This window comes from Plasmodium knowlesi (assembly GCF_000006355.2).
Source record: "Plasmodium knowlesi strain H genome assembly, chromosome: 9".
NCBI classification, from domain to species: Eukaryota; Apicomplexa; class Aconoidasida; order Haemosporida; family Plasmodiidae; genus Plasmodium; species Plasmodium knowlesi.
Window position 1 is genome coordinate 1,256,715 of NC_011910.2, and position 17,551 is coordinate 1,274,265.

The 17,551-nt window shown below is 40.3% G+C and overlaps 6 protein-coding genes across 6 annotated transcripts; 3 read left to right on the forward strand and 3 right to left on the reverse strand.

Annotated features, from left to right (window-relative positions):
* Nucleotides 1-2,017: 2,017 nt before the first annotated feature.
* Nucleotides 2,018-3,740, forward strand: PKNH_0928900 (armadillo repeat protein PF16, putative; the record flags this gene model as incomplete). The annotated part of the gene is made up of 2 exons (XM_002259276.2): nucleotides 2,018-3,400; nucleotides 3,594-3,740. 2 exons carry the CDS (start codon nucleotides 2,018-2,020, stop codon nucleotides 3,738-3,740), a joined length of 1,530 nt encoding a protein of 509 aa, XP_002259312.2.
* Nucleotides 3,741-4,334: 594 nt separating this feature from the next.
* PKNH_0929000 (conserved Plasmodium protein, unknown function) lies at nucleotides 4,335-7,805 on the forward strand (the record flags this gene model as incomplete). The annotated part of the gene is made up of 2 exons (XM_002259277.1): nucleotides 4,335-7,535; nucleotides 7,698-7,805. 2 exons carry the CDS (start codon nucleotides 4,335-4,337, stop codon nucleotides 7,803-7,805), a joined length of 3,309 nt encoding a protein of 1,102 aa, XP_002259313.1.
* A 720-nt stretch (nucleotides 7,806-8,525) lies between these two features.
* PKNH_0929100 (RNA-binding protein s1, putative) lies at nucleotides 8,526-8,996 on the reverse strand (the record flags this gene model as incomplete). The annotated part of the gene is made up of 1 exon (XM_002259278.1): nucleotides 8,526-8,996. The coding sequence occupies one exon, from the start codon at nucleotides 8,994-8,996 to the stop codon at nucleotides 8,526-8,528; it is 471 nt and encodes a 156-aa protein (XP_002259314.1).
* Nucleotides 8,997-10,509: 1,513 nt separating this feature from the next.
* On the reverse strand, nucleotides 10,510-12,615 carry PKNH_0929200 (serpentine receptor, putative; the record flags this gene model as incomplete). Its single annotated transcript, XM_002259279.1, has 1 exon — nucleotides 10,510-12,615. One exon carries the CDS (start codon nucleotides 12,613-12,615, stop codon nucleotides 10,510-10,512), a length of 2,106 nt encoding a protein of 701 aa, XP_002259315.1.
* Nucleotides 12,616-13,754: 1,139 nt separating this feature from the next.
* On the forward strand, nucleotides 13,755-15,717 carry PKNH_0929300 (conserved Plasmodium protein, unknown function; the record flags this gene model as incomplete). The annotated part of the gene is made up of 6 exons (XM_002259280.1): nucleotides 13,755-13,984; nucleotides 14,150-14,297; nucleotides 14,409-14,540; nucleotides 14,650-14,982; nucleotides 15,146-15,277; nucleotides 15,514-15,717. The coding sequence occupies 6 exons, from the start codon at nucleotides 13,755-13,757 to the stop codon at nucleotides 15,715-15,717; spliced, it is 1,179 nt and encodes a 392-aa protein (XP_002259316.1).
* A 232-nt stretch (nucleotides 15,718-15,949) lies between these two features.
* PKNH_0929400 (conserved Plasmodium protein, unknown function) lies at nucleotides 15,950-17,488 on the reverse strand (the record flags this gene model as incomplete). Its single annotated transcript, XM_002259281.1, has 1 exon — nucleotides 15,950-17,488. The coding sequence occupies one exon, from the start codon at nucleotides 17,486-17,488 to the stop codon at nucleotides 15,950-15,952; it is 1,539 nt and encodes a 512-aa protein (XP_002259317.1).
* Between the last annotated feature and the right edge of the window lie 63 nt (nucleotides 17,489-17,551).

The following is a 17,551-nucleotide window of genomic DNA, read 5'->3' on the forward strand; positions in this document are numbered from 1 at the left end:
GCAAAGCGCGAAACACACACCACATGGGAACCACACCAAGCGTACACATACTTTACGCGCTCCCATAAACGGAAGTTTTTCCTTGTGTGTATTTTTTTTTTTATTTTTATTTTATTTTATTTTTTCCCTTACCCCTCTTTTTTTGTATACACAAAGAGAGCAAATAACAGGGTCAACCTGCGATGTGCACACCATTCATGTTATCGTGTAAGAAGGTTAATTCACATGGGAGCGTATAGTTCAGGCCTGTTCGTACTTTTGATAGACCACTCTCACATGTAAGCCTGAGTTTTGTTTTCCTCCAAGTGTACATACATATGGGTTTACTCCTTCGTAGCTAGCGCGTTTGTATGCTTCTTTTCTTTTTTCACTTTTTCTGTTTTTTTTATTTATTTATTATTAATTTCTTCTCCCCGCATTTTACTATATACACATGAGGCATTCGCACAGTTTGTATGACGAAATAGTTTGTTCAACAAAAAGGTGGAGTTAATGCAAAGAGAAGTTCTGCTTGGTGTGAGCTTTTTTTTTTTTTTTTTTTTTTTTTTTTTTTTTTTTTAATTTGGTTAGCTGCTCCGATTTTTTTTTTTTTTTTTTTTTTTTTTCTTTTTTTGGAACAATTAGTAGTCTTACATATGAAAAAGAGGAGAAAAAAAAACAGTCAAACAGGAGGAGGAACAAATGTACTTACCCCATCGATCACCGGACGAATCACCCGTGCACACCATTTGCCTTTTCAGAAATACGCGCCACACACCAGTTGAGCGGGAAAAAAAAAAAAAAAAAAAAAAAAAAAACTGTAACCTGTCCAAATGAGCTCCAAAACAAGTGCACCCATAGGTTGGATGGACTTAGTCGTGAAACTTGTCAAGCATTAACCCTTCACTCTAACCATATGTATCCGTTGGAGAGTGAATAAATGGTCTCTCAAATGATTGATTCTCACTATTCGACGTGTCCTTTGCGCATACACAATGTGGTGAACGAGGGGATGATTGGGGGATCCCCTAAAGTAGGGAACGACATATTTTGAGGCATCTCCGGGGAGGGTAAACATATATTAGTATTCATCTTAACGGGATGGTCACCAGACGACCTCGGCACAGGCGTTGTGTACTCCTCATAGGTTTCACTAACTATTCGAGGGCCATCTTCACACGCCTGCAAAACGGATCACTGTTGGTTTATTCGGAGTACCCCTCTGGGGGGAATCTTTACAAAAGGAATGCGCAAGGATGTGTCAGACAATGCGGGGGTTGACAGGGGAACCCATTTTAAGGTTAGACAAAGTTTGTAAGTAACTAGGACATTATTTTATTTTTTCATTTATTTTTCTACTTATTTGTTTATTTTTCTATTTATTTTTTTATTTTTCTATTTACTTGTTTATTTATTATTTTTTTTTTTGGAGAGGTAAAAGTAGACAATTGCTCCACGCGGAAAAAGAAAACGGCAATGCAAATTCTCTGGGGAAAAGCCTCCCCCGAGTAGACACTATCTCAACTTTTACCTTTTACCCTTCTTCGTCCTCTTTTTTTTTATTTTATTTTTTTTTTTTTTTCTGTGCACGCGATTCACGCGGGTGTGAGGTTTATAGACATACTAATGAGCAGGGTCCTCCTCAATTATCGGCCAACGGAAAGAGGAGAAAGAACTGTACCTTACTGTTCCTTCCCATTCTGAGAGGTTTTTCCCCTCACCTTTCCATCCTTCTGTGTATTGTTAATTTTCCCTTTGTTAACGGCTGGATGGGAAAGACGAGAGGGTCACTTCCCCCCCCCTCTCCCCTTTGCGTAAGGAGAAGAATGATGCAAAGATAAAGGGCAGGCGCACTGATTATTTTTTCTCTCTGTTTGCACATAACTCAATTTAATGTCCGTCTATTCGATTCCGCTGGAGAAGAATCCACTTTCGTTGAGCGTGCCCCCAAAGGTATACCAAATTACGACCCGCTCTCCTTTGCATATTTTTATTGACTTCCCTGTCCATTTATTACCTTCTCGAATCGGTGCCCAAAATGAACAAAAATATTCAGCAGATATTTGAGGACTACAATAGGTCCAGAACCCAATTTACTCAAAGCATATATGACATGTGTCTAAAGGCACACAACATGGAAATAATAATTAACACAGACATAATAATTTTAATTCGTCCATTGATTCTTGATAAGGTTCCGATGGTGCAACAAAATGCGACTCAGATTTTAGCAAAGATGGCTAGCCATTCTGAGGAAGTGGCTTTAACAATTTTAGAAAATGATGTTTTACCACATTTAGTCTACTGTTTAAAACATGAAAATAAAAATTACAGAAAAAATTGTGCCAATACATTAAAGTGTCTAGCTAGCCATAATGCCAAGCTAGCCAATCTAGTTGCAGAAGAAGAATCTTGTATTGATAATCTTATTGACTGTTTGGATGAATATGATGTGAGATTAAAGGAAGGATGTATAAATGCACTTTGTTCCATAGTGAAGAATGACGTCGATTTGTCCAATAAACTCATGGCCAAGGGGATCATTCCTTTGGTAATTCTCTCCGTACAAGAGAAAGACATAAACCTTATCAGAAGTTCATTGAACATATTAACGGAAATGAGTAAACACACCAACGAAATTGCAAAAGAGGTAGTCGATAATAATGCTCTCCCACATCTTATAAAATTCTTAGACCACACAGATGTACAAATAAAACGTTATGCATGTAACTGTCTAGCTCAAATAGCGAAACACAAAGAAGACTTAACCGAACTTATCATTGAAAATGATATCTTTCCAAAAATTATTTATCTACTAAATGATAATGATGATGTTGTAAAAAAAAATTGTGCCAACTGTTTAAAAGAAATGAGCAAACACAATGAAGATATTTGCAAAATAATTTCTCGTGCAGGTAGTCTTCCCTTCCTATGTGAATGCATTGAAGAATCATCCAGGGGTAGTGTTCGACTGCCTGCTATCCTATGTATTGGCTTTATTGCCTCCTTTTCTGAGTCACTAAGCTTAAATATTATTTTATCTAATGCTATTCCTATTTTGAAAAAGTGCTTAATTGAAGAAACGGAAGACTACATCAAAGCTGCATGCGTGTGGACCCTTGGCAATATCGGCAAACACTCTTCTTCTCACGCTAAAAAACTATCCGATGAGAACCTCTTAATAATTTTTGTAAATTTGTACAATGCGAATGATTCCTCTGATGACTTGAAAAAGAAAGTAAAGCTCTCCTTCAAAAGCGTCATTCAGAAAGTCATCGATTTGGAGTCCTTAGAACCCGTTTTTCTGAAAGCCACAGCTAAGCTAGCCAAGTACTGCATCTGTCAGTTCGCCAAAATTGTTCCGAAGAACCCCACCTATAAGAAGTCTTTCATCAAGTCCGGTTGCCTCAAGTACCTCCAGGTGGGTCGCGCCTACATCTACACAAATTTCTGCGTACTTAACACATGCGTTTGCGCAACCGCTTCTCACATTTTTGGTGAATCCTTCACACCTTTCCGGTGAACCCCTCATACCCTTCCGGTGAACCCCTCATACCCTTCCGGTGAACCCCTCATACCCTTCCGGTGAATCCTTCCCACCTCTCCCCGTGCAGGAAATAAAAAACTCCGAGGAGGCCAAGAAAATCGAAATGGAGATAAACACCATCAACAACTCCTTTCCAGAGGATATAATCAACTACTACACTCCTGGTTATTCGGAGACATTAATAAAAAGGATTGACCAGGCGGGCAAAAGTTGAAGAATGCGGAGGGGCACATGAGCAACTTTCTTTCTGTGCCCCTAACTTTTTTACTCAGTGTCGTTTTTCACCTCTACATGTGCTGCGTTTATATGTGATAATTTTTTTTTTTTTTTTTTTTTTTTTTTTTTTTTTTTTTTTTCCTGTGCACCGCAACGTTCCCTTTGTCAAAAACATTCCCTCACAAAAGTCGACTTAACCAATTAAGAAAAGATATAAATTTATCCCCCCATCACTACGCGGGAAGGTATGCATATCTCCCTCCATAGGTGGATATGAGGTACCCATAGAAGTGTTCACCCCCCCCTAAGTGTAATTGCGCAACCTACTTGGTTCACAACGCCGCAAGTTTCTTCCTACACGAAATTGGGCGGCAGAGACCATCGCCACCCCTAGTACGACCCGATGATAGGGACAAGTAGGGTTACACTGTTGGTTAGTTTTTCGTCGGCATTGATCACAGGTGTGTTTTGGTTTCCATGACCATATGGTAGATGCAGAGATGCTAGATTAGCGGTTTCTTCCAAGCAACATCCAAAGTCTCCTAAGGTGAACTGCTCCGTAAGGTGCACTAACCCCAAGTAAGATCCTTTGATGAAACGGATACTCCTGAGGAGAGTAGCCTCGAGTGTGCCTCCTGCATGTGCTGATATCTCATCATGGCGACCCCACCCCCCGCGTGGGGAGAACGCAGAAAAAGGGAAACCTTGGGAAGGAGGAAAAGTAATCAGAAAAAATTGCCTCGCGCAACATGAAGAGGATGTAATAAATTCTATACAAAACAGAATACCCAAACAGGACCGACTAATTGCAAATAAGATAACTCAGGTACTTCAACATTATAGTGTATACAATTATCGTAACGAACATGTGATTCAGGTGATACGTTCCTATGTGAAGCATAACGTAGACAGATTATCTCTGATCAGATTATGTGTGTATGTAAATTATTTTTTAAATTTGAAAGTGAAAGGAGAGAGAAACTTTAATTACATCATCACAAATTGTCTCATAAAGAAAATTAAGAATGACGAATTTGTGGATCTCCATGGACTTTGCTTAATTGCGAAATTTATCCTTAGGGAGAGAGTTAAAGATGGAGAGCTCCTCCGCTTGCTAGAATCTCTTGTGAAGAACAAAGTGGATGCAACGTCTAGTTCGTTCGACGTATATAACTTAGCTGTTTCTCTTCTGAGCATTCAGAGCGAGGGGCTCCTACGGGGGGGCGAGGCGGCCACGCAAGGAAGAACCAAAGTAAGCATGCAAAGTAACCCTGAACTGTACTACACGCAGGCAAGCGCTCACCCCCCAGATGGAGTAATCCAATTGAACGAAGAGAACGTGTACACACTACTCCAACTCTACCTTAAAGCAGAAAAAGTAAAAAACGAAGAACTACTCTTAATCATCAACACATTGAGCACCATGGACAGAATGGCCTTCTTCTACCAAATGAATTTAACAAAATGTCAGAGACTCCAACTTTACGAGGCTCTCTTAACACGAGTAAATTTCCAGGACAGATTCAGTGGGAAGGTACTTTCCCTCTTCCTTTTTAATTTAAAAAAAATGATTCGATTAGGGGAGATATCAGAAGGGATCTTTTACTCCACTGTGATGAACTTGGGTTCAGCCGTCAGGGAGGCTGCTGTTGAGACGAAGTTGCAGGTCATGCAAGATGTGAATTACAATTCGGAAATATCCAGGGAGAGAGAAAAGAACGAGTTGGTTGCTGAAGGTGTAGAAGTTAAAACGGTGAATGTTACGAATGGTTTGAATGATCACCTCGTGAGGAAAAAAGCTACCCAAGGGGAACAACCCCAATTGAGGGCGCATTTTAATCTGCAAGAGGTCGGCATGGTACTGCAATTTTATGATGCCCTGGTGAAAGTCACCCAGTGGAAGAAGAGCAACATTTGGTGTAACCTGCAACCTGCTAGACACATCGAATCAGAGCAAAATTGTCAAAATATTTACGATGAAGAGGTAGGTGATGTAACGCTTCAGATGGAGAAACGCACGGGGAAAGAAGGCGCTGTGAGGGTAGACGACACCCATGTGAATACCTCCATTGAGGAGAAAACCCACTTACGTACGATGTACGACCCGATAGTACGCCTTCTGAAGGAAAGCCTCCTTTTTTACGCCCAAGGGAATTACGGAAGAAAGGTAAAAATGAACGCCCTCGATTTTTGTACGTTACTAAAGGGATTCTCAAAAGTATTCCAAAATACATTCCTAGATCGAAACATATTTAATATTTTTCAAAACTTTTTAATGTATAATAGCAAGAAGATTAAAATTAATGAGTTGCAAATAATTTTGAAGTTAATTTTTGAAAAGAGAAAATTTGATTTCTTCCTCATCCTGTGTAGTGGTAGGAATTGCTCCATTTTCGAACATCTCCAGAGTGTACTCTTGAGAACTGTCCTGAGCGAATCACCACACTGGTCAAATCAGGGGAAGATAGAAGAATGTATCATGTGCTTTTATTATTTGTCCTTCTTAAATTTTAATCCCAACACATACCTCGTGGTCAATCAGTTCATCATGGATCATATGACATGCACCAGCGCCATTCCTCTTATGCCCTACATTATTATCAGCAAATTTAATTACCATATGTTGGAGATGAGAGCTATAAAAAAGATGGAATTTTTTCAAGTGGAAGAAGCAGTAGAAAATAACAACAAGGATCTACTGGCCGAAAGAAAGCAAATCACAAACAACTTTGAGAAAATGGACAAGCTCTACCAATTAATAAATCGACACTTCGAAATGTATAAAACATTCTTTGTGCTAAACTGTATTTACGCCTTGACGAAATTTCTAAAGGATAACAGGACAAGTGGTTTCCCTCCTTTTTCAAATTTTTCCTTCCCCCAGTTATTCAACAAATTGAGCCATCGGCTGTTAATGAAGAATGCATTGGGAACGCATCAACATGGAGACCATATCCCCACCCATTATGATTACTTTGTCAATTATGTTAAATACAATTACTGCTTATTATTTCTTCTTCAGTATGTTGATTTATGTATCTTCCTTCAGAGGATCCCTTTAGGGGTTGAATTTCCATTTTCCTTTTACACCCCTTTTAATGCGTACCTCACTGCGGAATTTTTAGTCAACTATGAACGACTGTTGAGGAGTGGCCATTTTACACCCCCCCAGGAATTTTCAGAAAACACGAACGAAGCAACGGGATCTGTTATGGCGACCGATACACCTGCGTTCACGCGAGAGGTGATGAACTCCCGCTGGAGGGAAATCCAAATGGAGAAAAAAAAAATGTTGAAAAACGTAACGAGGTACGCAAGTTCACACTGCAACGTGATGAGCGTACACGACCTTATACACTTGATCAAGACATTCAAAGTGATGGCCCCCTTGATAGACAGTGGCAATCTGTCTACGCTGCGCACGTCTATGTCAAATTTAACTTTCGCCGGAAATGTTAAGACGAGCACCAGCTTCGAGCTCCTTACAGAATTGATCAAATTTATGTACCACTTTGAATTGCAAAACGGCGAAGTGTTTGCCGACTGTCACGGTACGATAGTGGATATGTTGATACTTGCGTTCAGAATTGTTTTTAAAAATTTACCTGACCGTACAGACAATAACTACCTCGGCATGTTGCAGTTTTCCCTGCTGTATGTGTCTCACTTTGTGCGCGGAGCAAATTTAGTTTTCAATTCACTATCCCTAACCGATTTGAAACGGGCGGATTATATGACGAACTTGTCGCCGATGAATTTGGACAAGTACCCCCAGTCCTCGTGCACATTTCAGGTGAGATAATTTCACGGAGGGGGGGGAAATTCCCCTGTGTGTTTGTGTGTGTGTCTGGCTCACAACTCGTGGAGTAGCCACAGAACGTGCACCACGTGAAAGTGCGTTTCCACATTTTTGCTCACTCTTTTACACACTTTTTTTCACTCCTTTCTTATGTAGATACAAATTTTAAAAGTCCTTAAAGGCGTTGTCAAGAATGAAAAGAGGATACTAAACGAATACCGCGTCGGCGACACACCATACACGGTTGACATTCTTATAACGTAAAAAAAAGGAAAAAGGAGAAGAAATAAGTGAACCAAAAAAAAGGGAAAACATGCTTTTTACGTATCTCTTTCGCTGCACAGTGCGGAGTGGCACCCGAAGCGGCGACTATTTTTTCTGAACAGTTCATACTTTTTTTTCTGAACAGTTCATACTTTTTTTCTGAACAGTTCATACTTTTTTTCTGAACCGTTCATACTTTTTTTCTGAACCGTTCATACTTTTTTTCTATACAGTTCATATATTTTTTTTTTTTTTACTAGAATATGCGCATTTTTTTTGTGTTTGTTATTTTGGCTGACTGTACCATGGGTTGCCAAATACGGCAGGAAAACCCTCCATTTTGCAAAAACGAAATTTCGCTTAACGAGTTACTCAAATAAACTCTGTCCACAGTTAAACCATTTTTTTTTTTTTTTTCCAACAAACGTGCAGATGTTGGCATAGGATTATTCTCCTGGGGGATTTGCCCTTCCTTGGATAATTTTTTTTTATACACCCTTGTACGTTTTGTGAATGCCTGCCAAGTTGTCTCAACTTGAAACAACTGGTGTGTTTATATGTGGCGTGTTCTTTTTCTTCATTTTGGTAAACAATTCAGTGACATACCGCGTGGGACACTTCAACAGGTGGGAGTTGCTCCACAGGAAATGTATCAAATTCCAAACAAGAATTTGTATAAGCATGTGTAGAGTCACACTTTTTATTTCGTAACATACCTCCTCACCTTCTTCGGGTACTCTTTTTCTTCCGTCGCACCTGTGTACTGGAGGATCTCCTACTGGAATACTCCGATACGCGCGAAGCGGACGAGCTGGATCTGCGATCATCTTTCAGGCGTTTTGTTTTCTCACCGCTATCCCTCTCCTTATGCTCCCTCTTAATGCTGTCCTTTTTATTTGTATGTTTATGCTTTCCCTTACTCTTCCCCTCATGTTCATATTTTATCGAAACAGTTTTCCCATCAATCTGTCCACCATTCATATGTTCCTTTGCAGCCTTCGCATCCTTTTCGTTTTCAAATTTTATTTTCGCGCATATGAACTTTTCCTCGCCATTCGTCCCACTTACATTTTCCTCATCGACCGAAATGTGGATATCCTTTAGGTTCCCAAAGTTCATAAAAATTTCCTTCAGGTGATCTTCGCTTACATTTTTTGTTAAGTTATGAACGTACAGGCAGTTATCAGTCATTTCGTCTTTCTCAGTGTGGGGGGAAAGCGACACAAGTGGGGAGGCTGCAATTGGGGAGGCTGCAATTGGGGAGGCTGCAATTGGGGAAGCCACAATTAGGTAAACGGGCAAATTAGGCAACCAAATAACATAACAACCTTCTGTCAGTTTTCTGCAGGAGTTTTCCCGCCTCCTATATTTTTATGTTCTTAGTATTTTTTTTATTTTTAACAAAGGAGAGGAGGGAATTTCTCTTCTTCTTAGAGTCTTGCGTGAGAGAATATCTTCATTTAATTTTATAGGCCCAAGCACGAATACATTTGAACGTACGCCCCCTCTTGAATGCACCTCGTGAGAGGAAAATAAATGAATCTTCTCACTCGCATCTCGCATAATACTCGTATATAAAGGTTGGTAGGGAGACGAGGCCGGTCATCTGGTACACCGGTAACGATACGTACCATTTTCCAATAACCCCGGGACCCAACACGTATTATGGCGACTTTTTCCGCTTTACCACACTCGTTCGCTTTTTCGTATCCGCCGAAGGCACCCTAATGAAGGTCACTAGCAGGTGCGGTACGGCTAGTCCGCATGTAGAAGGTATTTCACTGAGACTGTACATTCCCACGTTTTCTATATACCCCCTACTACAATTTAGTAGCGAAAAAAAAAAAAAAAAAAAAAAAAAATAGCCCATTGCTGAACAGTCATTCCAAGGGAGTTGTTCAAAATTCATCACCAAAGGGAAGACCTCTTTTTAGGGGAAGATGACAAATGGTATTTAAATTTAAGAACATTATCTTCCCTTTTTTTTTTTTTTTTTTTTTTTTCCCCTAAATTGGAAAAGGCTGCTTTAAAAATGTTTTTTCAGAGGAGAAAAACAAATGGCGTGCACACGTACAGGAAATCACACAAGTGGCACGCACAACACAGGGACAAAAAAAGATTAACGTTAGGGAAAACTGGGCCAAACGAGGGGACCAAATGGAGAGAACGCGCCTGCAATACAATTGTGAGCGCACCTTGAAAAAATGAACAAAATGAACAAAATGAACAAAATGAACAAAATGAACAAAATGAACAAAACAAAAGGGGGGAAAAATAAAATAAACAAAATAAAACAAAACGAATGAGCTGTGTGTGAGGGGGGGGGGGGTGTATACAGGGATACATACTTATGATTAAAAATAATTTAAATAGAAGTGTCAATTTTCATGGGCGCATGTGGTGATGATTGCGCATACCATATCGCTGTTTTGGAAAAATCACGTCGAGGTTTTATCTGTTGCATTGCAACGTCACATCCCCGTTTTATGGATTACCGGGGGAACTCCCCTTCCCCCCGCCGTCGATGTATATCCCAGAAAATGTCTAACTCGTCTGCTGATTCATTCACCGCTTCTCCTATTTCCTTGCTCGCTTCCTCCCCCGCTACTTGTTCCACTTCTTCACATCACATCTTCACATCACATCTTCACATCACATCTTCACATCACTTCTTCACATCACTTCTTCACATCACTTCTTCGCATCACTTCTTCTTTTTAGACTCGCGCTGCGGCTTGGCGCCCTGGGGTGCCGCGGCCACCTCGCCGGAGCCCACCCGGGACTTTCCCTTCTTATATACACAATATTGAACGAAAAATATAAAAAACACGATATCATCACCTAGTGCGTTCCACTTGTGCACAAGGGGTATGCGGAGCACGAGCACAAACAGATCATCCATGAGTGCATATAAAAAAAGGAAGAAGAGAAAAAATAGGGGAACACGCTCCACCGTTCTGGTGTAATAATTTCGGACAATCTGGGGGCACATAAATACGAAGTTAAAAATATATGAACAAATAGCAATCGAGTGAATAATGAAGGCGTAAATTGATTCATACTGAGTGTATATAAAATTGTATGCACACATGGATACTACTGTGCAGAACATCACATTTGGCATCTTCATTTTTATATATGTTTCAATGTTCTCCAATTCAGTCCGAAACTGATTTTTTTGTATAATGGCACCCTTGTCGATGCTTTGATTTTCATTTCCCCTTTCGCCGATATTACTGATCTCCTCGATATTCCTCGTAATGCGCACGTAAGGATGAATTTCCATAAATTCAATGTCGTAATGGTCCAGTAACTTCCAAAGGCAAACGGCCATCTTCGCCACGCAAAACACCATCAATATATTGCAACTATTTTTATTTTTCAAATAAAGAAATATGAACAAGGTAAAGATTAACTTAAAATGAACGGTATAGGATGGGAAGGAATATAAGTCATTCACCCTGTTCCATCTAGACCAATCAAATAATAGAGCCATGAGATCCATTAACAAAAGGATGAAACAAAGAATAAATATGATGAGGCACAAATATATATTTCCACAAAAGTGTATGATCAAGTTATCCAAATCGTAAGTTACAAATTTATATTTTTCTTTCGCGTAATTTATGTTGAACAGGATAATGTTGTACAGATTGAACTGGGGGAGGCTAATTGGGGATAACTCAATTTCGATAATATTTCCACGATGCGTATAGTTGTCATCCGACTTGGTCACATGATCATGTTGTGTGTTATTTTTTTTTCTTTTCCTTGCAATTACATCTTCCTTCTCTCCCTCCCATACTATTTGCAATAGTTCATATTCATCTTCCGGGGTTAGATGATCATTGTAGTAGGTTGGCAAAAGGTACACACTATTTTCTGTATCCAGAAATATGTTGGAGAAAAATCCAATTTTATTTACGTTAATATCATTATGCTCGATGACAGGCCCAAATTTGACTTTCTTGGGAATGTAAAAATTTTTTTTTTTTTTTTTTTTTTTTTTTTTTACTGGCCTTTTTTTTGCTTTCATTTTATTATTTTTTTTTTTTACTCCTTCCTGGGTCTGTTTGCTCACGCTTTTCCTTTGCCTATCGTTTGACGAGTCATCTGTCTGTGTCTTCTGTTCATTTTCTTCGTCCTCATCATCATTATCATTATCATCTTCACTTTCTTCCATGTCATCATTCCCATCATCGTTATAGTCGTCCATTTCTTCTTCCTCTTCTAGGAGGCGCTCCCAGAGGTACTTCTCCTTGGCAGTCGACTTCTTTGCCCCGACTTTTTCCCTCGTCAGTATACTAGTGACGAACCCATGCCTGTAGAGTTCTCCATTCACGTAGGTAAGTATGTGGAGGTAAATTTCTTTGTTCTTCTTTATGAGACTACTTGGGATGGTTACCTCAACGGAACGATACTTCCTCGGCGACAGGAAGTTCCACCACTTTGTTTCTCCTTCTACAGGATCACTATAATTCCAATCATATGATATGTTGTTAAAATTATGCACATTAATAAAATTTTTATTTTTTTCCAAAAATTTGTCTTTCTCACTTACGTATCTATTCAAGTCAATATTTTCTTCACACGACATATACAGGTGATAATCCACTTTATCCTTTTGTTTAAGGAAATTTGTGAATGCTCTATGAATATATTTCTCCCCCACGTGTAATCCTTCCTGGTCCTTTTCGTTTTTTTTCACATCCTTTGCGTATTCATATATGGGGGTTCTTACATTTTGATACACGTGATAAGCACAGTACACAATGTAGTAGCATATTATTCCCACTGCAAACTTTATCATTTTTCACTGCATCCTTTACTTTTCTCTTCGTTCAGCCTGGTAGTGGCGATGTCGGTGACACACTCTCTTCGCACAAGGTTGCAGGCATATGGATGCACTATCCACTGAACGCACACACCAGACAGTTTCTGAGTAACGCCTTTTTACAAATAACTGGTAAAACAAAGCTCCCTCCGCCCCCCTTCCGGTGATACGATGCACTGGTGGGTAATTCACACTTGTGGGGGAGGATGACACTCGCAGGCTTCGCTCTGTCAACGATGGAGGACTTACCCCCACCTGAACCTTCTTAAAAATGGCGCGTGTGTAGACGCGTACATATGATGGCTACTCGTCTATGCAGCTACGCACGGTGAAGTTGATTTCCTCTCTCCCTGTACATACTCTCCCATTTTTACGTTTATCTTTGTGTCCGCATTCGTTCGTCCGTTCGTTTGTTTGACGCTTGCTTATTTTTTTCGTTTTTTGTTTTTCTTTTTTTTTTTTTTTTTTCAGCTGAAGACACTTCGCGGAGAGTGACGCCTTTTTTCCTTCGTCCGGAGTGAAGCAATATATATTTTTTTTTTTCTCTGTGTGTCACTCTTTACTTCTCACACTTCCGTTGCGAAAAAAAATAAAAAAAAAGGAAAAAAGGAAAAATATTTCCTTCACTGAAAAGGCCCAATTTGTTGTTCAGTGTTCGTGAACGGTTAGCAATTCCTTGCTCTGTTTTTCTCATTCCGCCGCGTCGCGTCGCTCCGTTAAGGCGTATTCCTATCGTATGCGTATGCGAATTTGTCGATATTGGGGGTAGCCAATTCGTGAATGTTCATTTTTGCTTTCACTTGGCCAACTGTGCCACTTCACAGTTTTGGTTATTTATCCGAGACGCGTAACGTTAAGCAAAAAAAAAAAAAAAAAAAAAAAAAAAAAAAAAAAAAGAAAGCGCCACTGCAGTTGTAAGTGCTTGCATGTATGCAGAAACATGTTGTGCACACGTTTTTTTTTTTCGGATGCGTAGGCAAACAGTGGGTGTACTTGGTAGGGCCCCGACACATGCTGCCACATGTTCTCGTCATATGCGCCCTCTTCCCCTCCCTGACACGGAGTTTGCGGTCCAAACGTGAATTCAGCTATACCTCCTTAATGTGCAATGCAACATGGAACAACTCCCCGTGAGCGGCAAAGAGGAGCTGAACAAAAACGCGCAAATCCAATTCAACAACATTAACAGGATTATCTTGAATATACTGTGCGCGGAAGGATTAAGGAAAATAAAATTCATTCTACATGTACTGAGGGAGTTGTTGCAAAAAAAAAAAAACATTTTGCATGTGTACATCACTAACGACATTGACCACCTGTCCACGGAGAAGAGCCGGAAGGAAATGTGAGCGGGGGAGGGACCTGCAAAGGGGATCAACCGATCAACCGATCAACCGGGTCAACTGACTAACCGACCAACCGACCAACCGATCAACCGATCAACCGATCAACCGATCAAACAATCAACCGATCAACCGATTAACCCTTTACCTGATTAACCGCCCCGCAGCTTCAACACCCTACAGGAAGAAATCGAATTGTGCGAAAATGAAAGCGACTACCACGTTGTAAAAAAAAAAATCGAGGAGTACATTAACGCCCTCAGTGAGACCAACGAAATTTTGTGCCAAAACTCTCCCACAGACAGAAACTTAAAGGTTAAGCCCACGGGCTACCCCACCCCTCAAAAAAAAAAAAAAAAAAAAAAAAAAGAGAAATGCTTTTAATTGTAATAACCTAGATATTTGCCCTCTCCCACAAACCAACAGGACAACCGAAACAAAATAATCGAAGATGGCTCTCTCTTGCTGAATATATTCCTTAATATGAAGAGGTTAAATTTTGCCTCCGTCGTGAAGGAGCTCGATGCCTTCAAGGAGGAGCAGAACCTACTACTGAATGTAAGGAAGAGTGAAGTGGAACGACATACGTATTTAGGGTGGCATGTCCATATCAGTCTGAGCGTGTGTGTATCACCACCTACTGTTCGTCAACCTCCCCCCTCAACAGCTAAGGCAGAACGTGTACCACAAGAAGCAAATAGTGCACATCCTGAAGGATCAAATAAAAGAGCAAATCGAAACGACAGACAAAAAAAAAAAAGTGATCCAAGAAAAAATCCAAAACACAGAAAGGAGGAAAAAAATATTTTTCGTAAAGTCGATGCTATACTACATGTACAAGAAGGAGTATGTCCAGGCGAATGCCTCCAGTTATGAAATGAAGATGAACTTCAAACACCACTCCACCAAGGAGTGCAAGGATATGATGGAAAGGGATCTGAAATCCTATGCCAATATAAACGACTATATAAAAGCATTCCTAAACAAAAGGAACGACAACGTAAGTGCGTCTCCATTCTTGCGGGCACATGAAGAGGTGAAACGGAGTAGGCACAATCCACCAAATGTTCACGGTGGTGGAGCCCACCACGGTAGAACCCACTACATTAGAACTTTGTCTTGACAGCCCTCCCCTTCTCACTTACCCCCTCCCCTCATCGAAGCTCCAAAACGTGCACGACGAGCTCGTCGAGTATTACAAAAAGGAGAGAAGAAAAAGGATGCAGAGATTGGAGCAAATAAAAAATGAATTTAAAGAATCGCTTAGGGCAATCCAGTTGAAACGCGAACAAATAGTATGTTCACGACATCGCCCAACATCAATCAACATGGGTGGCCCCAATCCACGCACTCATCATAACACTGTGCAGTGCATCTACCCACATAAGCACAGACATGTCCAGAGGGTCTGATCCAAGAGTGATTTACTATATCCCATTCAAAAAAAAAAAAAAAAAAAAGAGAAAAATTATTGCTCCATTTTTGCACAGCCACACTTGGTGTGTAAACACCCTTCCCATCACCCGCACAGGAAAAGTACGAACAAGTGAATAAACAACGGGAAGAAGAAGAAAAGGAAAAAATGCGCAAAGAGATTGACGAACGGGAGCATTTGAAGGAGCATAACCAGTATGTACTATTTTTGCAAGACATAGCTAGAAGTAAGATAAAGGATTACGAAGAGAAGAAACGTAGAAGATTGAGAAAAAGCGCATTAAAGAAAAAAAAAAAATAGAATCACCTTCCTCCATGGATGTGAAGCATTTGGATGGTGGTGTTTTTTCCCCCCCTCCCATTCGCAGATGATCTACAAAGTAACTGCGAGGAAAAGACAGTAACAAAAGGTTTCTGTCGGGAGGAATGTTCATTTATAAACAAATGTATATTTCTATGTATGTCTGTAACACCGAGGAAAGGGTCTCTCACAAAAAAAAAAGAATTTTAGAACACATCATAAGAGGCATATATCAGGAGATCAAACAGATGCAATTGCAGTACAAAGATAACATGTTGATGTAAATTTTTTTATACTTTTCAGATTTTGGGATTACGTCAAAGGTGTATAGATGTTTTATGTTTCCTTTTTTTTTCTTTCTCTTCCGAGGGTTGAGGAAATCCTCTTCATGAGCTTTGGTGTTCTTCGAAATGTGTTCTCCGCTGAGATCATCGTTGGGTAGGTAGGGTAAATTCTGCAGGTGTTGGTGATTGTCTAGATTGTCCACGTGGGGGTGTTCCACGTGGGGGTGTTCCAGGTGGATGTACTGTTCCCCTTCTGAACCGTCATTCGGAGCGGTATCAGTTGTACTTCCTTCCTCAGGGGTACTTCTCTCCCTGTCACCAAGGGGTGTACCCGAATGGCTACCACTGAGTAACTCTCCTCCTTCAATCTCCTCCAATTTTCGTTTCCTACTGATGGAATGCTTTTCCAAATTGTTGGAATTCAATATCGTTGCAATAGTGCACTGATCACTTGTACGCACCCTGTCCGTTGATTCTGTGTTGCGGTCATGGGTTCTTCCACGCGGGCGGTAAGTACTCCTACCCCTGGGGACTTCGCCCTTATTCATATCACACTGTGTATCCCTATAGGTTCTCCCCATGTGTGATTCGACCGAATTGCATATGGTATCTTCCAGCTGATGGTGATTTAGGTGTTCATAAAAATTCACCAAAAAGGAGTAGCAGAAGTGAACAGTGAGGATGTTATTAAAGAAGGGCACATCATATATCTCCCTCTCCGTGGGAATATTTCGAAAATTATTTGTATTCTGAGATGAGAAGAGGATTTCCTTGGTGGTGTTCAGACTATCAGTACAAGTATCCTTGGTTTTCTCATACAAATAATGCAAAGAAAGATTTTCGGCGTATATATTTATTTTCTTTTTATCCTTTACGAAGAGGAAGGCCAAATTAACAATAACCCAGTTGTATTCTTTCCTCTCATTCAAATTGTATAGTGTTTCAGTCAGGGTCTTCTCCCCCAATCGCTTCTCCTGCAAATGCCTCATCTCCCTTTCGTCGTTTTCTCCTTCGTCCCCTTCGATATACTTTATGTGTATCCGTTCTAGGATCTGTCTAAATTTTTCCACGCTCAGATGTTCCTTCATTGGGGATTCGAAATAAGTTACTCTCTCGACTGTTCCCTTTTTAATGTCTTTCACCTTGTGGATATTCCACTGGGTGGTATGCTCAACGAAGTTTCTCTCTCCATTTCGTTCATCTGGTTGAGTACCCCCTTCCACTACGTTGGGTAGGTCTTCCCCCTGTGAGATCTTCGCCGTGTTGTGATTAACCTTCCCATTTAAGAAGGCCAAGATGAAGTTAAAATTGGGGGGGAATGCTTCCATCATAATTTTGTTTGTTAAGTAGAGCGCCTTTTTTTTCTCCCCCCCTTCTGCTCTGCTGCTCCCACCTTTACATCCTTTTAACATTTGTATTACTATGTCTAACACAATGAATGTGTTCAGCGTTGGAAGGATCTCGCTCTCGCACATGAAACATTCCATTGTGGAGGCAGATGCGGTAGGAAGAGGTGTACCATAAAATATGGCACTTGACTTAAGTGAAAA